We start from the raw sequence: 20,083 nt of genomic DNA, 5'->3' as shown, positions 1-20,083 counted from the left end.
TACCTAGGAAGCGCAAGGCCCTGGGTTCGGTCCCCAGCTCCAAAAAAAAAAAAAGAACCAAAAAAAAAAAAAAAAAAAAAAGAAACCAAGGTTCTCCTCAGTTCAGATCACAACTTACATACATTCAAAACTGTAAGAGAAAAAACTGACACAAAAATAATACATGAATTTAGACAATGCCTTGTGTTTTAAGACAGAGTTTTAAAATGTGAGTTATGTTAAATGTTAACTGTATGAATATATCATTTTCTTCCTTTTTTTAGATAGGATCTCATTTTATAGCCCTGGCTGGCCTGGAACTTATGCTGTAGATTGGGCTGGCCTTGAATTCACTGAGACCTGCCCACGTCTACTGCCAGAGGGCTGGGATTAAAGTATTCGCCGCCATGTCCAGCAAGAATATACATTTCTACTTGACTTTCCGCGACCAAGAAAAATAAAACTCCTTCTACCCCAGCTCTCAAAGCAGGTAGACAACATGATAAATAGAGCATGATTTTCCTAGTAGAAAATCAGATTATTCAACTGATAGGAAGGTCAGAAGGAAGAGCTTCAGCAAGCATAATTGTCTCCAACATGAAGTTACTCCTCGGGTCTAGAAACTTCCATTTGTAAGTATGCCCAATGTGGGAAGTTAGAGAAGATGGAGCATGTACTAGGTAACCAATGTAATCTCTCCCTGGAAAGGGACCTAACGGTGTAGCAAACTGTATCCACAACCTTGCTAGGATATAAGCACAAGGGTTGTTACTTCTAGGGCTCTGGCCACTGAGGCTAGCGTAGCTCCCTGGAGCACCCCTACCTCCGTGGAGTTTGGGGGACAAGGGTGCCATCTTTCATCAGAATCTCTATTCCGGGCACTCTTGGTTCTATGCAAATACTGTTGTGTTATAGACGGTCCCTGATCGTCTGGGATTCTAGTGTCTGCAAAGTGTAACCAACTTCCCGCAGAAACCCAGGGATGTCCACACAAGATGAGGGAGATATGCGGGGAGACACTAGGCGGGGACATCGGACAGCCTGAAAAAGCAGGGAGAGGGGTCCACTGGATCCCAGAGCATGCTGAGTGAGTCTCTCCCTCAGTGAGATTGGACGCAGGAGACCACTGCAGGCTGAGGCAGCAGAATGCACAATATTAAGCGACAACAGCACAGGCCAAACCATATGCTGCTTTCAGAAGGCTCAGGACTCGTGCAGAAGGTCAGATCAGAACCGAATCGCTAAACAAACACCCCTGTGCTAGACTCTAGAATTCCGGGAGAAGTCTAGTGTTCTTAGGACGCACTGCAGAAGACTCGACTGCCTTTTTAATGTTAGGATTAGACTCAGGGCCTCAAGCACACTGAGCGTGTGTTGTACCACTTAGCACATCCACGGTTCCCAGGGACTTGATCTTGTCCACGGCGTGACAGGAGGTGTCCCTGAGGAAGTGATCTCTAAGCTGACAACTGAGAGGCGAGTGGCTTCCTACAGCGAAAGGGGAAGAACAGGTGGAAGGATTCACCTGCACAAAGCCTGTGGGAGGGGAAGCGCGGTGGCACTCTGGGGAACCGAAAGAAGGTGTGTTAAGAGTGAGGTTCCATATTTTTTTGTTAATAAAAAAGCTTTGGATGTCAAAAGAAAAAAAAAAAGAATGAGGTGGAAAGGCTGAGCTGTGGCTGGATTCCTCAAGGCTGTGGGAACCATTTTGAGAGCAATAAAAGGCCATCGGCAATGCTAAGTGCAGTGCCAAGCAAGATGGTGGTGTGATCTGTTCTGCACTGTGGCCATGCCTGTCCTCAGCACATAGTCCCCAGCAGAAGGGGTGAGATGCTCTTTGAAAGCTACCATCAGTGTCCAGGAGAGACAGAACTGGACCACCATGGAGACCACAGAGAGATGAGGATGGGCTCAGCAGACACTGTGCAGGAAAGCTGTTGGGAAAGGCTGGGGGAGAACCAGCAACGAGACCTGCTTCCTCGTTTCTATGGTTGTGCGCAATGTGCAGTCTCACTGAAATGCGACAGTAATCACCGGGTTGGAGTAGAGATGGGGGCCAGGGCTGGGGACTTCAGCCTGGTGCTGAGACACAAGTATTTGGGCACATGAAGCCGAGGCTTAGGGAAACGGTTACGAGAGCTATTGGTGCAGAGGACGAAGCTGGGGTATAGAGGTTGGCCCTTAGTGATGGTGTGGAGCAAGTGGAGACACAAGGAACTGCACACAGGAAGTTGATGGTGACACTATTACAATCGTCGTGTTGTCTAGCCAGCCTAGGAGCCTGCAGCAGATGGACGGACAATGGAGACGCGGACCACAGGACGTGGTTTATTGGCTGTGAAGAACGGGATGTGCTATCTGCAGGAAGATGGATGGACTAGACACTGTGATGTTAAGTAAAAAAGCCAAACTCAGGGAGACAGACCGTGCATCATCTCTCATATGTAGGATATAGATTAAAAGGGAAAGGCCCGGAAGTGGAAGTGGAGCTATGTGGGAAGAGGAAATAGACCAATAAGAAGAATTAACAAGAGGGCAATGGGGCGGGGAGGGTGGTGCTAGAAAATTGGACCAAAGTACGGTTTAGCTATATGAATAGGAATGCTACAACTACACTCCTATTCTGTGGAGCTAAGATGTACTTAGGAAGGGAATCAGTGTAAAAAGAGACCTTTGCATTTGCTATCCAGATTTTTTTTTCTTTTTTTTTTGGAGCTGGGGACCGAACCCAGGGCCTTGCACTTGCTAGGCAAGCGCTCTACCACTGAGCTAAATCCCCAACCCCTGCTATCCAGATTTAACAAGTAACCATGCTCTGACATTGCTCAGGGCTTTGTACCTTGCAGATACCGGAATTCATCCTGAATTTGATCTATAGAAAATGTATGTATCACACATCCTCGTGGAGACAGGGGCATGGAGGATGTGGGGGGCGTAGGGAGGAGGGATGGGATGAGGGTAGACCAGGAGGGGAATAAAATTTGGAGTGTAAAAAAAAATGATTAAGTAAGATTTTTCTTTTTTTTTTTTTAAAAAGGAAGAAAACGTATGTATCCTAAACCTCCAACAATACAAGCTTCCGTTTCTTTTTGTAACCCAGGATGTATAGAAGCATCATTCACCTGGCTAGTAGGCTGAGACTGTGAGACTTCTGTCCATGACGTCCGTGTGCCATTTCTCTTATTGGTCTGCATACTGCAATGGCACTTCAATGGCTCTGTGTGTGTGTGTGTGTGTGTGTGTGTGTGTGTGTGTGTGTGTGCATGCGCGCGCACATGTGCTTGGAGTGAGGGACTCCCTTTACCCTTTTTTTTTTTTTTCCTTTTTCTTTTTTTCGGAGCTGGGGACCGAACACAGGGCCTTGCGCTTCCTAGGCAAGCGCTCTACCACTGAGCTAAATCCCCAACCCTCCCTTTACCCTTATAGAGAACACCTCAGCAAGAAAATGGTCCAGTGATGAGGGAACGATACATCCCAGCATTCTTGAAGTAAAGGCTAGAGAGTTGAGAGTTGTGAGTTCAAGGCTTGCCTGAGCTATAGAGCAAGGCAGGGTGTTATAGAATGATGGGCTGGGGGTGCATCTGTGAAGTAGAGGACGTGTCTAGCAGGCACAAAGCCTTGGATTCAATCCTTAGCCCCGGGCTAAATCAGCTGACGCTGCCCCTGCCTGAGGGTGGACGGCAGATGGGAGGAGATGGAGCGGAGTGGGAAGTGAGAAGTCCGTGGCTTGTTTTCTACCCAGAACCTGTGTCAAACTGTAACACAGAAGCCGATACCAAACAAACAAAGAGAAAGAGGAAGAAGCGGGGTCTGCCTTCATAGCTTGCACTCTTTACTCGAGATTGTCCCCTGCCTGCTTCTCATGAACCTCCATGCTTAGCAGACAGGAACTGTCAGAATAACTGGAGAGGACAGAAGGGGAGGGGAGGCAGCTGTACTCCTTCTCTGAGAGACTTTGCTGTGATAACCCCACCTTTTGGTACCTTTTAGCATCTTCACCGCCACCTGAATTGAGACTCCTGTTTTACTAATCCCGTAGGCCGTGGCATTCATCACTCTCCCAAAAGCGCCGGACCCCAGGACCTTCCCTGCCAAGGTGGATTAAACATGTATTAAAAAATTTGCAAGGGAGAGGAAACGCCACAGAACCTCTGAGCCATCATCAATCCTTACCAAACTCTAAGTTTTCCCTTGGAAACTCCCACTTGAGGTCATATTCGTAGTCCCTGAAGTCAATGTAGAAGTACTCGTTATCCAGGGGGCCGGTCACTTGGATCATCTGCAGCTGGCTTTCGTACCTAAATTGCTTGAGAGGTGAACAGGGAGTCAGCAGCAGCCTGTGGCACTGCAGAGTCAAGATAGGGGTGAGCCTTCTCCGGCTTTTACCTTTTTGTATTTGTGACAGATCAGCACAGTGAGGACGACAATGAAAGGCGGGCAAAGCCCGATGGTTGCATAGAAGGAGATGTTGTCTTGGATGAAAAGGAAGGGGCCTGCAAGAGAAGCAGTCACTAGGCGGTGAGACAAAAACGCCTGCGTGCACTTCTAAACAGGCAGCCCCTCTCTAGTGAGAGTCTCTCACATCCTGTTCAAGTAACCACCATCTTCAGGCTTGAAGGGCATCCTGTGTATTCCAGGTGCCCCACAGAAAGTTGGTTTCTGTTTCTGTAAACAATGAGTTCCCTTTCCAGAAAAATCAGAAATGACTCTGAACCCATTTTTAAACCTGGACCATGAGGTCACATGAACGATACCCATATACGCCTTTCACAGAGCCCAAGTCACATAAAAAGAAGTCTGGGTATCTGTTACCAAGACTCAGTGTAGAGAAGTTATGTGTATGACTGTTTGTCTGCATGTATGTCTGTGTACCATGTGCATGCCCCGAGCCCTCAGTGGCCAGAAGAGGGTGTCAGATCTCCTGGAGTTAGAGCTAGGGCTACATATGGTTGTAAGCTGCCATGTGGGTGCTGGGAATCAAACCCAGGTCCCCTGCAAGAGCAGCCGATGTTCTAGTCCACTGAGACATTTCTCCAAAGCCATAGCTTTGGCTTATCCGCTTGCTGTTTTGCACTGAGACAGGGTCTCACTATAGAGCCCACGCCAGACTTGAACTTCGGAGCCTCTTGCTTTTGTCCCTGGAATGTGGGGTGGGCTGTGCCTCTGCTCTTTGGATTAATATTATCTGGTGACCCTAAACTAGTAGTGGAATTTTAGAAAGACTCTAAACACAACCTCAAAACTTAGACTTCTGCGGGTTAAAGGTGAATAAGGGAATTGTTGAAGTGGAGAAGGACAGAAATTCCGGATCAGTCTGTGTTAGCTATTCTCCACACCATGAATTTCCAGGACTCCACAGCACTGTGACTTGTGAGTCATAAATCTAAGGATAACTGGGTGCTGAAACGTAAGTAAAATCAGACAGAGTCTGCCTAGGGATTCTTGCCTGACTCAAAAAGACCCTATGCTCGCTCAGAACTAGGCCATCTCATAAAAATTCCTCAGCACAGGCCAGCCACAGTGCCCAACTTCACGTGGGGGTTTTTTCTGGGGACAGAGTGTTTATCACAACAGCAAACGTCTGCACACCTGGTGAGTTTAAAAGGATGGTTTCGCAAGACGTGCCCATAGAATTGTATGCACAGCATTTGACCAGAAACCCTCTCCCGGCCTCACTCATATTCAGGGTACTGCTCGACACCCACTGTCCAAACACTTTTCTGTTAGCCTTTTTATTCCAAACTCCTTCTGGGATTTCCTCCGTGCAGCTGGAAAAAAAAATGGTGGAAAGGGATGTTAGATGGGAGAGGTCATGATAGGACAGGAAGTCAGGTGGGCGGGGTCATGGTAGGACAGGAAGTTAGGGTTTCTACAGATGGTCTCCTCCCAAAACCAAGTTGTGGCCGTAGGGTAAGCATTTTCAGTGTCATTCTTAAGGTGTACCACTAACAACAGGTGATAGGATCTTATGCCTTGTTCTCACTCTTCTTCCTTTTTTTTTTTTTCTTTTTTTCGGAGCTGGGGACCGAACCCAGGGCCTTGCGCTTGCTAGGCAAGCACTCTACCACTGAGCTAAATCCCTAACCCCTCTTCTTCCTTTCTTTTCCTTTCTCCTTTCCCTTGCCTCTCTTGCCCTCCCTCCCTCCCTCCCTCCTCCCCTTCCTTCCTTTATCCCTTCTTGTTCTTTGGAATAGGACCTCACTATGGACCCCTATGCTGGCCTCAAACTCTGAGATCCTCCTGCCTCAGCCTCCCGAGTGCTGGGATTACAGGAGTGCGCCACCATGTCCAACTTGGCTCTTCCATTTCAAGGGACGTCAAGGTTCTCATTACTTGGGTGACTTGTCCGAACACTTCTTCCAGGTCCAGTTGGGTAACGGGTAGCCATCAGAGAAACAGGATGCCTGGCTGGCTGAGGCATTTGCTAGCACTTGAGGTTTCCCTGTAGAAAGCAGCATGCAGTAAGCTCGTAGAAGACGGGCATTTGCAGAATCAGTTCAGAGCTGACTTCTGCTGAGGTTGCTTACCCCAGGTGCCATGTGCCCCTAAACAGCCTCTTACTTAGGATGCCTCAAAGGTTTGCTCCCTTCCTCCTCTGACACAAAACCTTGACTGGTGCAGGCAGTCACCTCCTAGATGGAGCTGAGGTGTAGAACTCCCATCTCCCTGCACACCTCAACATAACACTTAGCTTTAAAAATATCTTCCAGAGGACCCGGGTTTAATTCCCAGCATCAACATGGCAGCTCACAACGGCCTGTAACATCAATATCCGACACCCTCACACAGACATACACGTAGGTAAAACACCAGTGCACATACAAAACTTTCTGCAAAATATCTAATGAAATAGATTGCCTTTTTCTTACTTTTGCATAGACCGAAACAAAAATCATTAAAAAAAAATAGCAGGGACTAGACAGCCTTTCCTTAGTGTTCCTTTTATAGCGCCAAGCCAGTAAAGTCGCAGCACATCGGGGATGGAACATTTGCTCAAAGAACGAATATAGAAAGGGACATATATAACTAAAGCCGACACACAGGAAGCATGGAGCTTACAAAAGCAAACTCAGAGGCTGGAGAGATGTCTCAGAGGGTAAGAGCTCTGGCTGTGGTTGCAGAGGAACTGGGTTCAGTTCCCAACACCCACACTGGGGCTCACAACCATGTGTAACTTGAGTTGGGGGGAGCAGACGCCCCCTTGTGGCCTTTGTGGGTACTGTATGCATGTGGTGCAGAGACACATACATAGGCGAAACATTCTTACACAGGCAAATAATCTTAAAAAAGTAGTTTGATAGCATCACTTCTAAGCTGTGTTTGGCTCTTCTTGATTAAAAATTAATGGAGGAATAAAATAGACAAGATGAGATTCAACTTACTTCTTATATTCAGTATGAACATTTTGGTGAACTGGGCGTCATCATTTTCTCCATGGAATATGTATTCTCCTGGGTTGTTCTTATGATCGCAAAATTTAGAAATGCTGTTTGAGAAAGAATTAAAGATGAACTCAGCCTGGTGCATTCAGGAGAGGCTACAGTGAAGAACAATGTATAAAAAAATACAAAGTAGGGCTCAGCGGTTAAGAGCACGGACTGCTCTTCCAGAGGTCCTGAGTTCAATTCCCAGCACCCACATGGTGGCTCACAGCCATCTGTAATGGGACCCGAAGCCTTCTTGTGTCTGAAGACAGCTATAGTGTAGTGTATTCACATATATGAAATGAATAAATCTTTTTTTAAAAAAAGTACAAATTAATGGGCTTAATTACAGTCTTTCCATAAATTGTCATTATCTTTGCTCTAATTTGCCCCCCTTCCCTGTTGCCTTCTGTCACCATAACAGAGAGCCGAGATAAGTCAACTTGGAGAGAATAATTTGATTGGAGCATACTGCTTCAACCCGCGGTTGGTTGTCCCTGTTGCTTTGGGGCTCGTGAGGGGGTACGACACAACGAGAGTGCAAAATGTGGCAGGGAAGCCAAAGACAGGAAGCAGGGCATCCCAGAATTCCCTTCGAGTGCCTGCACCAGTCATCCACCCACTGGGCTCCCACAAGGCCTCGCCAGTCCGAGGCCCTTCATCACTCCTTGCACCACACAGCGGGGATGAGCGGTCCAGTGCATGAGGGGGGCTATTCTCCCCATCTTGAACCAGACCGTTGCCCAGGTGGGCTGTAAAATCCCACAAAAGGAACCGTTAAAGCTTTAAATCCAAGACGGCCGGCTGCCGAAAAGAGGCAGAGTCAGCATAGAAAGCTCTCTCAGAGGCAGGGCCGGAGTCCCGTTTGCTAGGAGTGCAAAAAAAGGAGAGACCCAAGGAGAAGCAACCACAAGCCTGAGGGCGGGAAGGCACAGGATGTGGATGAGAAGTTGGGCATCCCGACTGAAACAAGGCGCTGGGCAAAGAGGGCTAAGAGGTAGAAGTGGGTCCATTGATTAGGGCCCTTGAAAAGTGGCCGAGATTCTTTAGAGGTGGAAACGGAAGGAGATGGTGTGAGTGCCTGAGAACAGCATGTGCAGCTTTTAGAATGGCCTGATTGTAGTGGTAGACGTCATTGGTAGGAAGTCTAGAGATGGTAGTGACAGTCTAGGAACCCATGCGTTCGTTCAACAACCAATGGAGACCTGACTATGGGAAGAATCTAGTCTCCAGCAGCAAATCCGAAGAAAGGGTGTTTCCGTTATCCTAAAATTCACAGCGTGATGCTGGAAGCAGACAGGTGAAGACACGCTTGTGGGAAGCCGGCTTGGTGGTGCGCACCTGCGTCTCAGCGCTGGAGAGGTTGAGGCAGGAAAATTGTAGGTTCCAGGCTGGGCTGTGGTACGTGGGGAGATGATGCTGTCTCTAAAGCACATAAAGGGACGGGGACACAGCAGATGTGCTAGGGTGTGGGAAGCATTATCACTAGAAAAGTGAAGTTCGAATCTGAGGTTTTGGAGAATGTTCCTACAGAGGAAGAGTGGGAGAGGCGTGAGAGGGCACACCGGAGAGATACTGAGAAAAACAAAATTGCGGGTGCTGGTGTGCATGTGCAAAAAGGAGGGCTCCCAGTTGTCCCCGAGACACCCTGGACAGCTGGAGCTTTGAGTCAGGGCTGCCTGGGCACTCTTATCCCTTAGTTGGATGTCCCTGGCCATCTGCGAGTTGAAAGTCACTTTCTGCATCTGCCAAGAATTTCCAGCAGTGGGTCTGCAGGTGAGATGCATGTTAGAATGCTTGCCAGCCACATCCACTGCGTTCAATCCCTGAGTTCAATCCCCCGGGACGCCCAAAGGTCCCAAAAGCTTTCAGCAATCAAAGGCTGAGAATTGTACATTTTTTTTCCAGTTCTTACCCCCTTCTTTTTCTACAGGGGGTGTGGCTGGGGGGAGGAGACAAGATCTCATTGTAGCCCTGCGTGGCTAATAATAATAATAATAATAGGGGTTTTTTTTGAGACAGGGTTTCTCTGTGTAGCTCTGACTGTCTTGGAACTCCCTCTGTAAACCAGGCTGGATTTGAACCCAGAGAGCTGCCTGCCTCTGTCTCCTGAGTGCTGGAATTAAAAGCGCGTGCTCTGCGCCCAGTTTCTTTTTTAAAAGAGAGAGTCTCCGGCATCCCAGACTGGCCTTGAACATGCTATAAGGTGGCTTTGAACTCCTGCTTCTTGCTTCTGATTGCCATCATGACTGGTTTCATGACAGTGAGGCAGGAGCTCTGCCACCTGAGCTCCATCCCCATGCCCCATTTTATAATCCTGGCCTTTTGGACAAGGAAGAAATGTGGGGGGAAGAAGTGTGGATGGAAAGACTGTGGGAGAACCCCGAAGGCCAGACAGGGAGTGGGAAAACCAAGCTGTAGCAACTCCCAGGCTTCAGGGGGCCAAGGAAGGCCATGAGCCTCTAAAGCAGAAAGTGTGATTTTTCTGTGGACAATGGCCAAAAAGGCCTTGAAAGGGGATAAAAAGAGTTTAAAAAACAAAACAAACAAACAACGCTGCCCGCAGCTGAGGGCCTGGGCACATGCCCATGCCTCTAATCTCTGGAGGCAGAGATGGGATGGTTAAGAAAGAGTTCAAGGTCAAGGGCTGGAGAGCCGATTCTGAGGTTAAGAGCACTAGCTGCTCCCTCAGAGGAGCCAGGCAAGGTGGCTCACACCTTGAGGCCCCACATTCAGGAGGCAGCACCCACATGGTGGCTCACAGCTACCTATAACTCCATCAGGGCATCCAGTGCCCTCTTCTGACCTCCACACAGGGTACACATAACACATACATTCAGGCGAACACTAATACACAGAAAATAAAAAAAATACATAAATCCTTAAAAGAGAGTCCAAGGCTAGTGTGGATCACATACTGAGCCTCACCTGTGTCAAACAGAGAGGAGGAGGAGGAGGAGGAGGAGGAGGAAGAGGAGGAGGAGGAGGAAGAGGAGGAGGAAGAGGAGGAGGAAGAGGAAGAGGAGGAGGAGGAAGAGGAAGAGGAGGAGGAGGAAGAGGAGGAGGAGGAGGAGGAAGAGGAGGAGGAGGAGGAAGAGGAGGAGGAAGAGGAGGAGGAGGAAGAGGAAGAGGAGGAGGAGGAGGAGGAAGAGGAGGAGGAAGAAGAGGAGGAGACTGAGTGACTGACAGGATTGGCCAGGGATCATACTCCAAGTTCCACTCAATTTGGTGGAGAAACTAATGACCACAAAAGGGGTGTTTGCACTGTGTGGAACGCACAAGCCCAAGGCTGATGGAGATCACTCCTTTCTTCCATGGTGCCATGTCCACAGGGTGTGGCTTGCTACAGAGCGAGCCCCCGAGGTATTTTACCCACTATTCAGGTAGGATATGAGTCGCATAACTTGATGGGACATGGAACCAAATGTCAAGACAGGCTTACTGCTTTCTTTTGCCTCTCTGTGGCCTTGACGGGCCTCAGACCTGAATTCCTTCTGCCTTCAGCCTCCAGTGTTCTGAGGTGACAGGCCTGTACCACCATACCTGGCTTTTTCCCATGCTTATGACCCCAGCAGCAACGAGAGGGACTGTCAGGTACCAGGAAATTCAGAGCCTCATTTCTTCCAAGCTTCATTCTCCCCTTTTCTCACCCCATCTCCCTTTCCCGCTTGGCATCAGGAAATTTGAGTTGTCAGTGGCATATCTTAGAGACTGAGACAACACAATGTCGTTAGAATTAGGAAGAGGTCCAGTTTATCACCAGGCCTCTTTCTCCTTCCTGGTATTTAGCTCCCAGAGGGAGGACTTGAGAAAGGCTAACCTTAGCTCAAGGGCTCCGGAATCAGCTTATGATTCATAAAGAATGTTCTATCTAGGGCCAGGCAGGTGGATTTCTGTGAGTTTGAGGCCAGTCTGATCTATGTCTCCAGTCCCAGGCCAGCCAGCGCTATACAGTGAGACCCTGTTTCAATTTTAAAAATCTTTAGCACTATATAGCTATTAAAATGATAACTAAGATATAATAATATAACCATTGCATTAAATACACTCATTACATATGTTTAAGACACGGTCTCACTGTGTAGCCCAGGAAAAGAAGAGCCAGGGCCACTGTCACCCACAGTGTGAGTAAAGGGAGACAAGACTCAGTTGGTCTCTTGGTATTGCTCTAGAGACGAACATCTTCCCCTTCCTCTTTGCGTATACTCAGGCTCACGGCTCCCCTACCCACAAACCCCATTCAGTAAAAACGAAAATGTCAGCTCTGCCATAGGACCTTTCCAGAAGCTTCTGTGTGGCTACTCTCATCCTGAGCCGGCCCCTAGAGGGTCACCCAGACTGCAAACACACGAGACATCCCCTGCTTCACTTAGGAGCACTCAGCGAGAGCCCGGTGGGGACAGAAGTGAGATTTGTGGATGAAATATCTCCGGGGGGAAATCCTTTATCTACTGTGTCACTAATGCCTATTCGATATTAATCAGTAAGTCTAGCTAATTCGCCCCAAAGTCGGGGGCAAATATTTTCCGAAGTAAAAGAACACCCGGCAGCTGGAAACCAGACACAGACACGGAAAGGCAAGCCCCAGTGAGCCTCAGGGTGTGATTTGAGGAAGTGAATTGCAGAAATGAAGCTTCGAAGGTGAGGAAGCCGAGAGACTTCTGGTGTACACCATGACCACATCGAGGCTTCCACGGGAGTGCAGCTACTACACAGATGAAAGAACAGACCAAACCAAACCAACAACCTTCCCGCCACTCAGGTCAGCTCTCAAATCATGATCTCCATCCCGACTCACCTCAGCAGAGCTGCTGTGCCTGCTGGGGAGCTAAGGATGCCGGCTCCTTGGGCAGATTAGCAAATTTGAAACTTTTCACCATCAAAGTTGAATAGAGGTTGTGTTACCTCCCACCTCAACCCAGAGCCCACAGCAGAGAGAAGATTCACAGAATGGGGTTGGGGCGGGGGGGGGGGACACTGCTCAGCGTTGACTGCTTTGCCTCGGGCTTCCTTGCTGGCATTGCCCATGGTTCTTATTCTCTGGGAGCCTTCAGAGAATCTCACGCCAAGCACTGGATGCCATGCGTGGTGCACAGAAGACAACATGGGCTCGGCTTTCTCCGAGAAGTCATGTCCAGACTAATGAGTCCGTTTCCAGGTTCACACACACATTTCCTGAACGAGGCATGGGGTGGGGCTAGAGAGGTGACAGCTCAGCCATCTTTATAGAGGCTATAAACTCAGAGCTGAGATGTCACTTGGGAAGCTGCTCCTGGGGACTGGAAATGAAAGGGACACAGGACAGCTCAGGCTGGGATGAAAAGCGCTGGGGTTCAGGCTTGTAGATGAAATGGGGCTAGCCTGCCCAGTGGGGCGGCCCCTGGGTGCATGGCAGACACAGCTCCTGTGATACCCCAAGAGGTTCTGCTGTGTGTCACCAGGTCACACAGTGACAATATGTATCCTGTAGGGGAGAAGGAAAATGGCAGTTTCTTACCCACTCACATGGCCCTTTACAGTGTAGTTCAGGCTGGCCTGGAACTCACTATGTAGCCTAGGCTAGCCTGGAACTCACTATGTAGCCTAGGCTAGCCCGGAACTCACAGATATCAACTACCTCTGCCCCTGGACTGTGAGGATTAACTGTGTTGCTGCACCACTACCCAAAGGTTCACAGATTAAAACAGATTTAACTCCTCCTTTGCCTGAGTCCTGGAATGCAACAGGAGGCTCTAAGGCTGTGTTAGATCTCACACTGTCATAGAGGGGCCAGCACCCAGCTGTCCTGAACACAGGCTCCGTGGTCATTGGTTCCTCCCTATCTGCTACTACTGGAATCAAGTTCTGGATAAGAGCTTAGAAGAGCCAGGCAAGGGGGCACACACCTTGAGGCCCGGCACTCAGGAGGCAGAGAGTTGGAAGATCTCAGTGAGTTCAAGGCCAGCCTGGTCTTCATAGTAAGTTCCAGGACAGTCAAGGATACAGAGAGAAACCCTTTCTCAAACCACCCCTTCTTTCCCCCCAAATCTAAATGGGGAAGCCGAGGAGGTGACTCAGTATATAAAGCCTCATACTGTTATGTTCAGATCCCCACCAGGTAAAAGACGGGTGCAGTGGCGGCCTCTGTAGCCTTAGTGCTGGGGTATGGAGAACAAAGAGACACAGAGATCTGGCTTGATGGCCAGCCAGTCTAGCCAAAATGGTAAGATCCAAGTTCAATGAGAGAGTCTGTCTCAAAAAAGAAAGAAAAAATAGCGGAGAGGGTTAGAGAGAAGAGTCAGAAGTTAAGAGCACTTGTTTTTGCAGGGGACCTAGGTTTGGTTCCTAGTACCCACATAGTGGTTTACAACCATCCACAGTTCCATTTCCAAGTGACCCAATACCCAACCAGACACCTTGACAGACACCCCATCTGACACCTCACCAGACACCCCACCAGACAGACACCCCACCAGACAGACACCCCACCAGACAGACACCCCACCATTCATGCATAGATACACATGCAAGCAAAACACTCACAAGCACTGCATGAAATGTGACTTAAAATGGTGGAGATCGACAGAGAATGTTGATCCAGTCTCTGCACATGGGTGCACACACACATACACCCTACCACACACCACCGCCCTCCAGGAAAATTTAGAGGTAGAGAGAGAATTCAGGGGTTCAAAACAAGCATTGCTCTTCCAGAAGACCTGAGTTCAATTCCTAGCACCCACATGAGGTGGCTCACAACTCCAGTTCGAGGGGATCCATCCCATACACACACACACACACACACACACACACACACACACACGCACACACACGCACGCACGCACACTGACAGACACAGACACACACTATTCTCTCTCAAACAAAGACCAATTACGAATCACTTATGGGAATTAAAAAATAAAAAATAAAAAGAGCAGCACAGTATCATAAAAGAAATGCCAGGGGCAGCATGGAGAGTAGAAAGAGCTCAGCTCTTACTTGTCACAGTGACCAGAGAGATGACAAGCTCATCAGGAGCCACAAACACCAGTCTCCTTTTAAATCCCCTGCAAACCATGTACAGGAAGCAAAGAGAGGGAAAAGCTAAGCGCATTTGCTGATTTCTCAGCACACCTCAAACAATCATTTAAACAGAGCCTCAGTGTGAAAATTATTATTTTTTTTTTCTTTTTTTCAGAGCTGGGGACCAAACCCAGGGCCTTGCGCTTGCTAGGCAAGCACTCTACCACTGAGCTAAATCCCCAACCCCGGTGTGAAAATTATTAATGAGGTCTTTTACATGCCTATTTTGTTTGTTCATTTTTTGTTTGTTTGTGACAGGATTTCTCTGTGTAGCCCTGGCTGTCCTGGAACTTCTCCTATAGACCAGGCTGGCTTCGAACTCAGAGATCCGCTCACCTCTGCTGATCCCTTTGGGATCGAATTTGCCTGCCACCTTGACTGGGTTTCCATACTTTCTTAAAATACAAAGTCTTCATAACCCCGAGTGTATTTTACATCTCAGTTTAGACTGGTCCAGTGTAAAGTCCTCACTGACGCTGGTGGCTATGGAGTTAAACAGCAGGTAAGACAAGCCAGCAGCGGGGTTGGGGATTTAGCTCAGTGGTAGAGCGCTTACCTAGGAAGCGCAAGGCCCTGGGTTCGGTCCCCAGCTCCGGGGAAAAAAAAAAAAAAGACAAGCCAGCAGCAATGGTTTTCTTCCAATGCAGCGCATCTAATGCATGGTAGCCACTTAGGAGGCCGAGGTAGGATGGCTTGAACTCAAGGATTCAAGTCCATCCCAGGCAATATATCGAGCCCCTACCTTGGGGAAAAAAATCAGGGCAATTTGTCTCAATTTTGACACAGTATGTCTAGCCACAAGGTATGAATCTACCTTTTAAGACAATTGCCTGGTGACTCTCACACTTAGGGGTCACGTGCTGAGAAATGACTGTTCTAGACCGCAGACTGACTGGCTTAAAAGAGGACAGTGATGTCCTGGCTCTCACAGCCTACCCTGAGTAGGAAAGTCTACCTGGGCTGTAAGAGCTAGGAGGAGTCGAGGTTGGGGGTTTAGCTCAGTGGTAGAGCGCTTGCCTAGCAAGTGCAAGGCCCTGGGTTCGGTCCCCAGCTCCGAAAAAAAAAGAAAGAAAAAAAAAAAAGAGCTAGGAGGAGTCATGCTGCAGATCTGGTGCGGCGACCAAGAAGAAACCTATGCTGTTCTTGCAGAAGACCCGAGTTGGGTTCTCAGTACCCACGTCATAGGACAGCTCACGGCCACTGTACCTCCAACTCCAAGGGGATCCCAACCCTCTGGCCTCCATGAATTGAAGTCACGCACACAGACTGCCACACACAATACACAAGACCCAAACTAAAATCCGTAAAGGGGAGAAAGAAAGAAGAGTCCCCACCATTATAGGAAGAAAGCAGGGGAATCTGGCTTTTGCTTTTTGGAGAAGGAACGAGAATTTCTCCTCCAGAACACTCTTGAATAGTGTGGCACAAATCCCCGGGAGAATGAGATTCTCTTTACCACTTATGGTCGGGCTACTTCTGCATTTATGCCTGAGAACATAAATCAGGACACCTATGGGAGATGTTTTCAGTTGGCAGGGAGGTTTGACTCCCCCATCACTCACAACCGCACTTAGCCGCCCCGCGCTGTCAGAGTGTGGCACTCAGTCAGGAAACCACAGTCTCTTGACAGAAAACTGCCAGGATTCTATTTTCATGCAGCAGGCTTTTCTCCCGGAAGAGAACATGAGGGGGCTCTCCTAATAGGTGCCATTTGCTTCCAGTCTTCAGTTTTCTGACTCAACAATAAATCAACTCACAGACCCAGGGGGCTGAGTCTACAGCTTGGCGACTGAGTGCTTGTCCAGCTCGGACAAGGCCCCTGGGTTTGGTGCTTGGCACGGGGGTGGGGGTGAGGTGGGGGAAGGGTGGGGAGGGTCTGCGCATCGGTGTGCATGGACACGGATTCACTTCCATAAATACAACACTGTCTTTCTCCAGGGCAGTGAGGGGCGAGGACAGGGCTGTGCTTTCTCACCTGTACCCATCCTCCAGGCCACTTTGTTCACAAGGAAACGATGTTTGAGAGAAGGTCCACTTGCATCGGATTTGTGGGTACGCTTTAAACCTGACCGAGAAGCAGAACTTTTCATACGGGTCAATTTCATACTCTTCTTGTGAGCTGGTAGCATTTATGAAACCTTTTTCTGTAAAAAGAAAATTTGCAAATTACACACACACACACACACACACACACAAATGAAGGAACAGGGTTTTACAGTGTGTCCTCAGCTAACTTTTTTTTTTCTTTTTTCTTTTTTTTCAGAGCTGGGGACCGAACCCAGGGCCTTGCACTTGCTAGGCAAGCGCTCTACCACTGAGCTAAATCCCCAACCTCCTCAGCTAACTTTTTTGGAGTCAGGATTTTCATCAGGGATCGGATGTTAGAGCTGGAAAGGTGACTCAGAAACTAAGAGGACATACCCCTCCTGCTGAGAACCCAGGGACAGGCCCCGTATTAAATAATCTCCAGGGACAAACGATGTGGGGTTTGTTAAATAATCTCCAGGGGTAAGTGATGTGGGCATGACCTCCCCATGAGCCTCTATATTGTTCTGCTAAGAACATAAATGTTTCCTCGACTTGCTCGCGTCCCTAAAGCCTGCACCCTATGTGACATCACCTATATGTGGCCGTTACTCTGAAACCCTCACAGGCATCCCAATTCTCAATTACCCAGAGTGAACGCAGTTCTCACTGTCATGACTCACTAGGGACATTTCCCAGAACAAGGATTCATTAGGCAGGTATCTTGTAGCAGGTTCTGGGACTCCAAGGTTGGCCAGGACTGCCCAGTCCATGAAGGACAAAGTCAGATCTACAGTGGTTCCCTTACAATATGGTCTCAGAAAAGATAGCAGCGTCCGAATGTGGCTGAACAGGAGAGCTATAGGGGAGCCTTGCTATGAGGGTAGCAGTCCACCTAAACCAGATGGCTATCTGGGGGACTCCCTTTCTTAGTGGGGCTTCCCTGTTTCTGTCTCTGTCTGGAGAGTGTCCCTGAACACAGGTGGCTGGCCTTGTCTGGAAAATCTCCTTGTACAGAGTTCTGTGTGAGGCTGCATAACTCAACCCCCACATAATTGAGTACTGCATTATAACCATGCTGGCTGGTTTTGTGTGTCAGCTTGAAGGGTTCCAATCAAGGAGTCCCAGGGATGGGGCTCAGGCCACCAGGCTTGGCAGATATTGTCTTCTCTGACTGAGCCATATCACCAGGCTTCCTGTTCGGTTTCTTGATGGAAAATGATTCTGAAATTCGATCTCCATCACCTAGTCCACATTCCACATTAAAAGCAACGAAAGACTCAAGGTTTTGTGTGTCAACTTGACCCACGCTGGAGTTATCACAGAGAAAGGAGCCTCAGTTGAGGAAATGCCTCCATGAGATCCAGCCGTAAGACATTTTCTCAATTAGTGATCAAGGGTGGGAGGGCCCCGCCCATTGTGGTGGTGCCGTCCCTGGACTGGTGGTCTTGGGTTCTATAAGAGAGCAAGCTGAGCAAGCCAGGGGAAGCAAACCAGTGAGTAACATCCCTCCATGGCCTCTGCATCAGCTCCTGCTTCCTGCCCTGCTTGAGTTCCAGGCCTGACTTCTTGGGTGATGAACAGCAATGTGGAAGTGTAAGCTGAATAAACCCTTTCCTCCCCAACTTGCTTCTTGGCCATGATGTCTGTGCAGGAATGGAAACCCTGACTAAGACAATAACCAATCAGCCCTTCCCACCCAAATGATGTTAGGACTGGTTAGCCCTTTTAATTCGTAACCCTAAAAATGTCCTTATCTACCCTATCCTAAAACAGTAAAGTGGACTCGTTTCACTGCAGCAGTCTCCAGAGGTCATTCTGGATCCTGCTCTCTGTCTCTGCTCCCTTTGTCCTCTCGGGCTGGTGGCCAATGGCCTCCGAGGAGAAGGAGGGGTAGGGCAGAGCACAGAGAGCAAGGCAGAGGGAAGCTTATCCTGACCATGCTATTCTTTTTCTTTTTTTTTTTTTTTTTTTTTGGTTCTTTTTTTCGGAGCTGGGGACCGAACCCAGGGCCTTGCGCTTGCTAGGCAAGCGCTCTACCACTGAGCTAAATCCCCAGCCCCCCTGACCATGCTATTCTAATTCGGCTTCTTTTACGATTTTTAGCTGGACAGATGGCTCAGCAGTTAGAGCACTGGCTGCTCTTCCAGAGAACTTCGGTTAATTCCCAGCACCCTTGTGGCAGCTCATAGCCACCTGTAACTCCCATCCCAAAGGATCTGACGCTCTTTTCTGGCCCCTGCAGGCACCACACACACACACACACACACACACACACACACACACACACTAGGGCACAGGCATAAATGCAGAAGAATACCCATGGACATAAAAATAAAAGTTAATATTTTAAAAAATTACACTCATGTATTGTTTTTGGTGTGATAAAGGCCACATGTAGAGGTCAGGGGACAATTCACAGCAGTCAGTCCTCTCTACCAGGGGTCCCAGGGATGGGACTCGGGCCATCAGGCTTGGCAGCTATTGTCTTTTCTGACCGAGCTATCTCACCAGCCTTCCTGTTCAGTGTCTTGATGGAAAATGATTCTGAAATTCGATCTCCATCACGTAGTCCACATTCCACATTAAAAGCAACGAAATACACAAGTAGCGAGAAGCTTGGTGGCCCATGCTTTTAATCCCAGCACTGGGGAGGCAGACACAGGTAGATTTCTGTGATTTCAAGGCCAACCAGTCTCCAGGACAGCATTAAGTAGCAAACAAAACCCAGATTTTATGAGCGGCCTGTTACCTAGGATGGTCACCAACGCTGTCTGGCTGGGATGCTTTGAGGAAGAACAGGTGTAATATCCGGTGTTGTTCCTTCCCACAGAGGACACAAAAGCCAAGAGAATCCGGATCATGGATCTGTTGGTGGAGTAGGAACTCATCTCAAAGTAGCTGCCCTGGGTGTTAATGAAACAAGAGTCTGCAGTCCAGGCTTCCAGCCCACGCTGGGAGCTCGCCTTAAATACCCAGGGCACCATTACCTCCTCCAGGACTTTGTTTCCCAGCTCCCAGGTGAGCCCGAATCCATGGTTCACATGGATGGCCTTGCACCTTATCCACAAGGGCTCCCCCACTTTCAGAAATAACTGGGGCAGTGTGCTCTGAGGAGCCTGGTTTAGATCTAGAAGATAAGAACATCCCAGATAAGACCAAGACAAAAAAGCATGTCATTTTCACAACTTAAAGCAATGGTGTCCGCATCCCCAACATTACTAATCCAGACAATAAAACAATGCTGAGCTGAGAAGGTCAGGGCAGGAGAGGCTGACCTGGAGAAGGCCCGGGGCCACAGAGCAGAACAAAGCTAAACAACAATAAAGAAAAACCACCCTCTAGCGATGGAGTACCCTTTGTTGCAGAAAACCCTCCCTTATAGACTCTGTCATGTCACATTTTAAATGGTATGAGCAGGCCATCAAGATGACTCCATGGATAGAAGGTCCTGCCACTGCCACGCTGGATGACCTGCATTTGACCCAGGGGCCCCTTTTGATAGAAAGAACAGACACCCATGAGTAGACCTCCGACTTCCACATGCACACTGTAGCACGGGGGTGGGGGTGGGAGGTGGGAGGATGCGCGTG

The 20,083-nt window shown here is 48.7% G+C and overlaps 1 protein-coding gene across 1 annotated transcript in view; it reads right to left on the bottom strand.

Moving 5' to 3' along the window:
• Positions 1 to 20,083, bottom strand: part of Flt3 (Fms related receptor tyrosine kinase 3) — a 75,550-nt gene that overhangs the window by 18,758 nt on the left and 36,709 nt on the right. Inside the window, exons 7-15 of the mRNA NM_001415752.1 lie at positions 19,481 to 19,620; positions 19,243 to 19,396; positions 16,441 to 16,609; positions 7,362 to 7,465; positions 6,313 to 6,421; positions 5,569 to 5,747; positions 4,366 to 4,472; positions 4,153 to 4,285; positions 3,963 to 4,067 (exon numbers count right to left, since the gene is read on the bottom strand). Coding sequence (NP_001402681.1) covers positions 3,963 to 4,067; positions 4,153 to 4,285; positions 4,366 to 4,472; positions 5,569 to 5,747; positions 6,313 to 6,421; positions 7,362 to 7,465; positions 16,441 to 16,609; positions 19,243 to 19,396; positions 19,481 to 19,620 — 1,200 coding nt within the window. The remainder of the gene's footprint in view (positions 1 to 3,962; positions 4,068 to 4,152; positions 4,286 to 4,365; positions 4,473 to 5,568; positions 5,748 to 6,312; positions 6,422 to 7,361; positions 7,466 to 16,440; positions 16,610 to 19,242; positions 19,397 to 19,480; positions 19,621 to 20,083) is intronic.

Source organism: Rattus norvegicus, chromosome 12 (assembly GCF_036323735.1).
Source record: "Rattus norvegicus strain BN/NHsdMcwi chromosome 12, GRCr8, whole genome shotgun sequence".
NCBI classification, from domain to species: Eukaryota; Metazoa; Chordata; class Mammalia; order Rodentia; family Muridae; genus Rattus; species Rattus norvegicus.
Note: the sequence above shows the minus strand (reverse complement) of the source record. Positions and strands in the feature narration are given on the sequence as shown.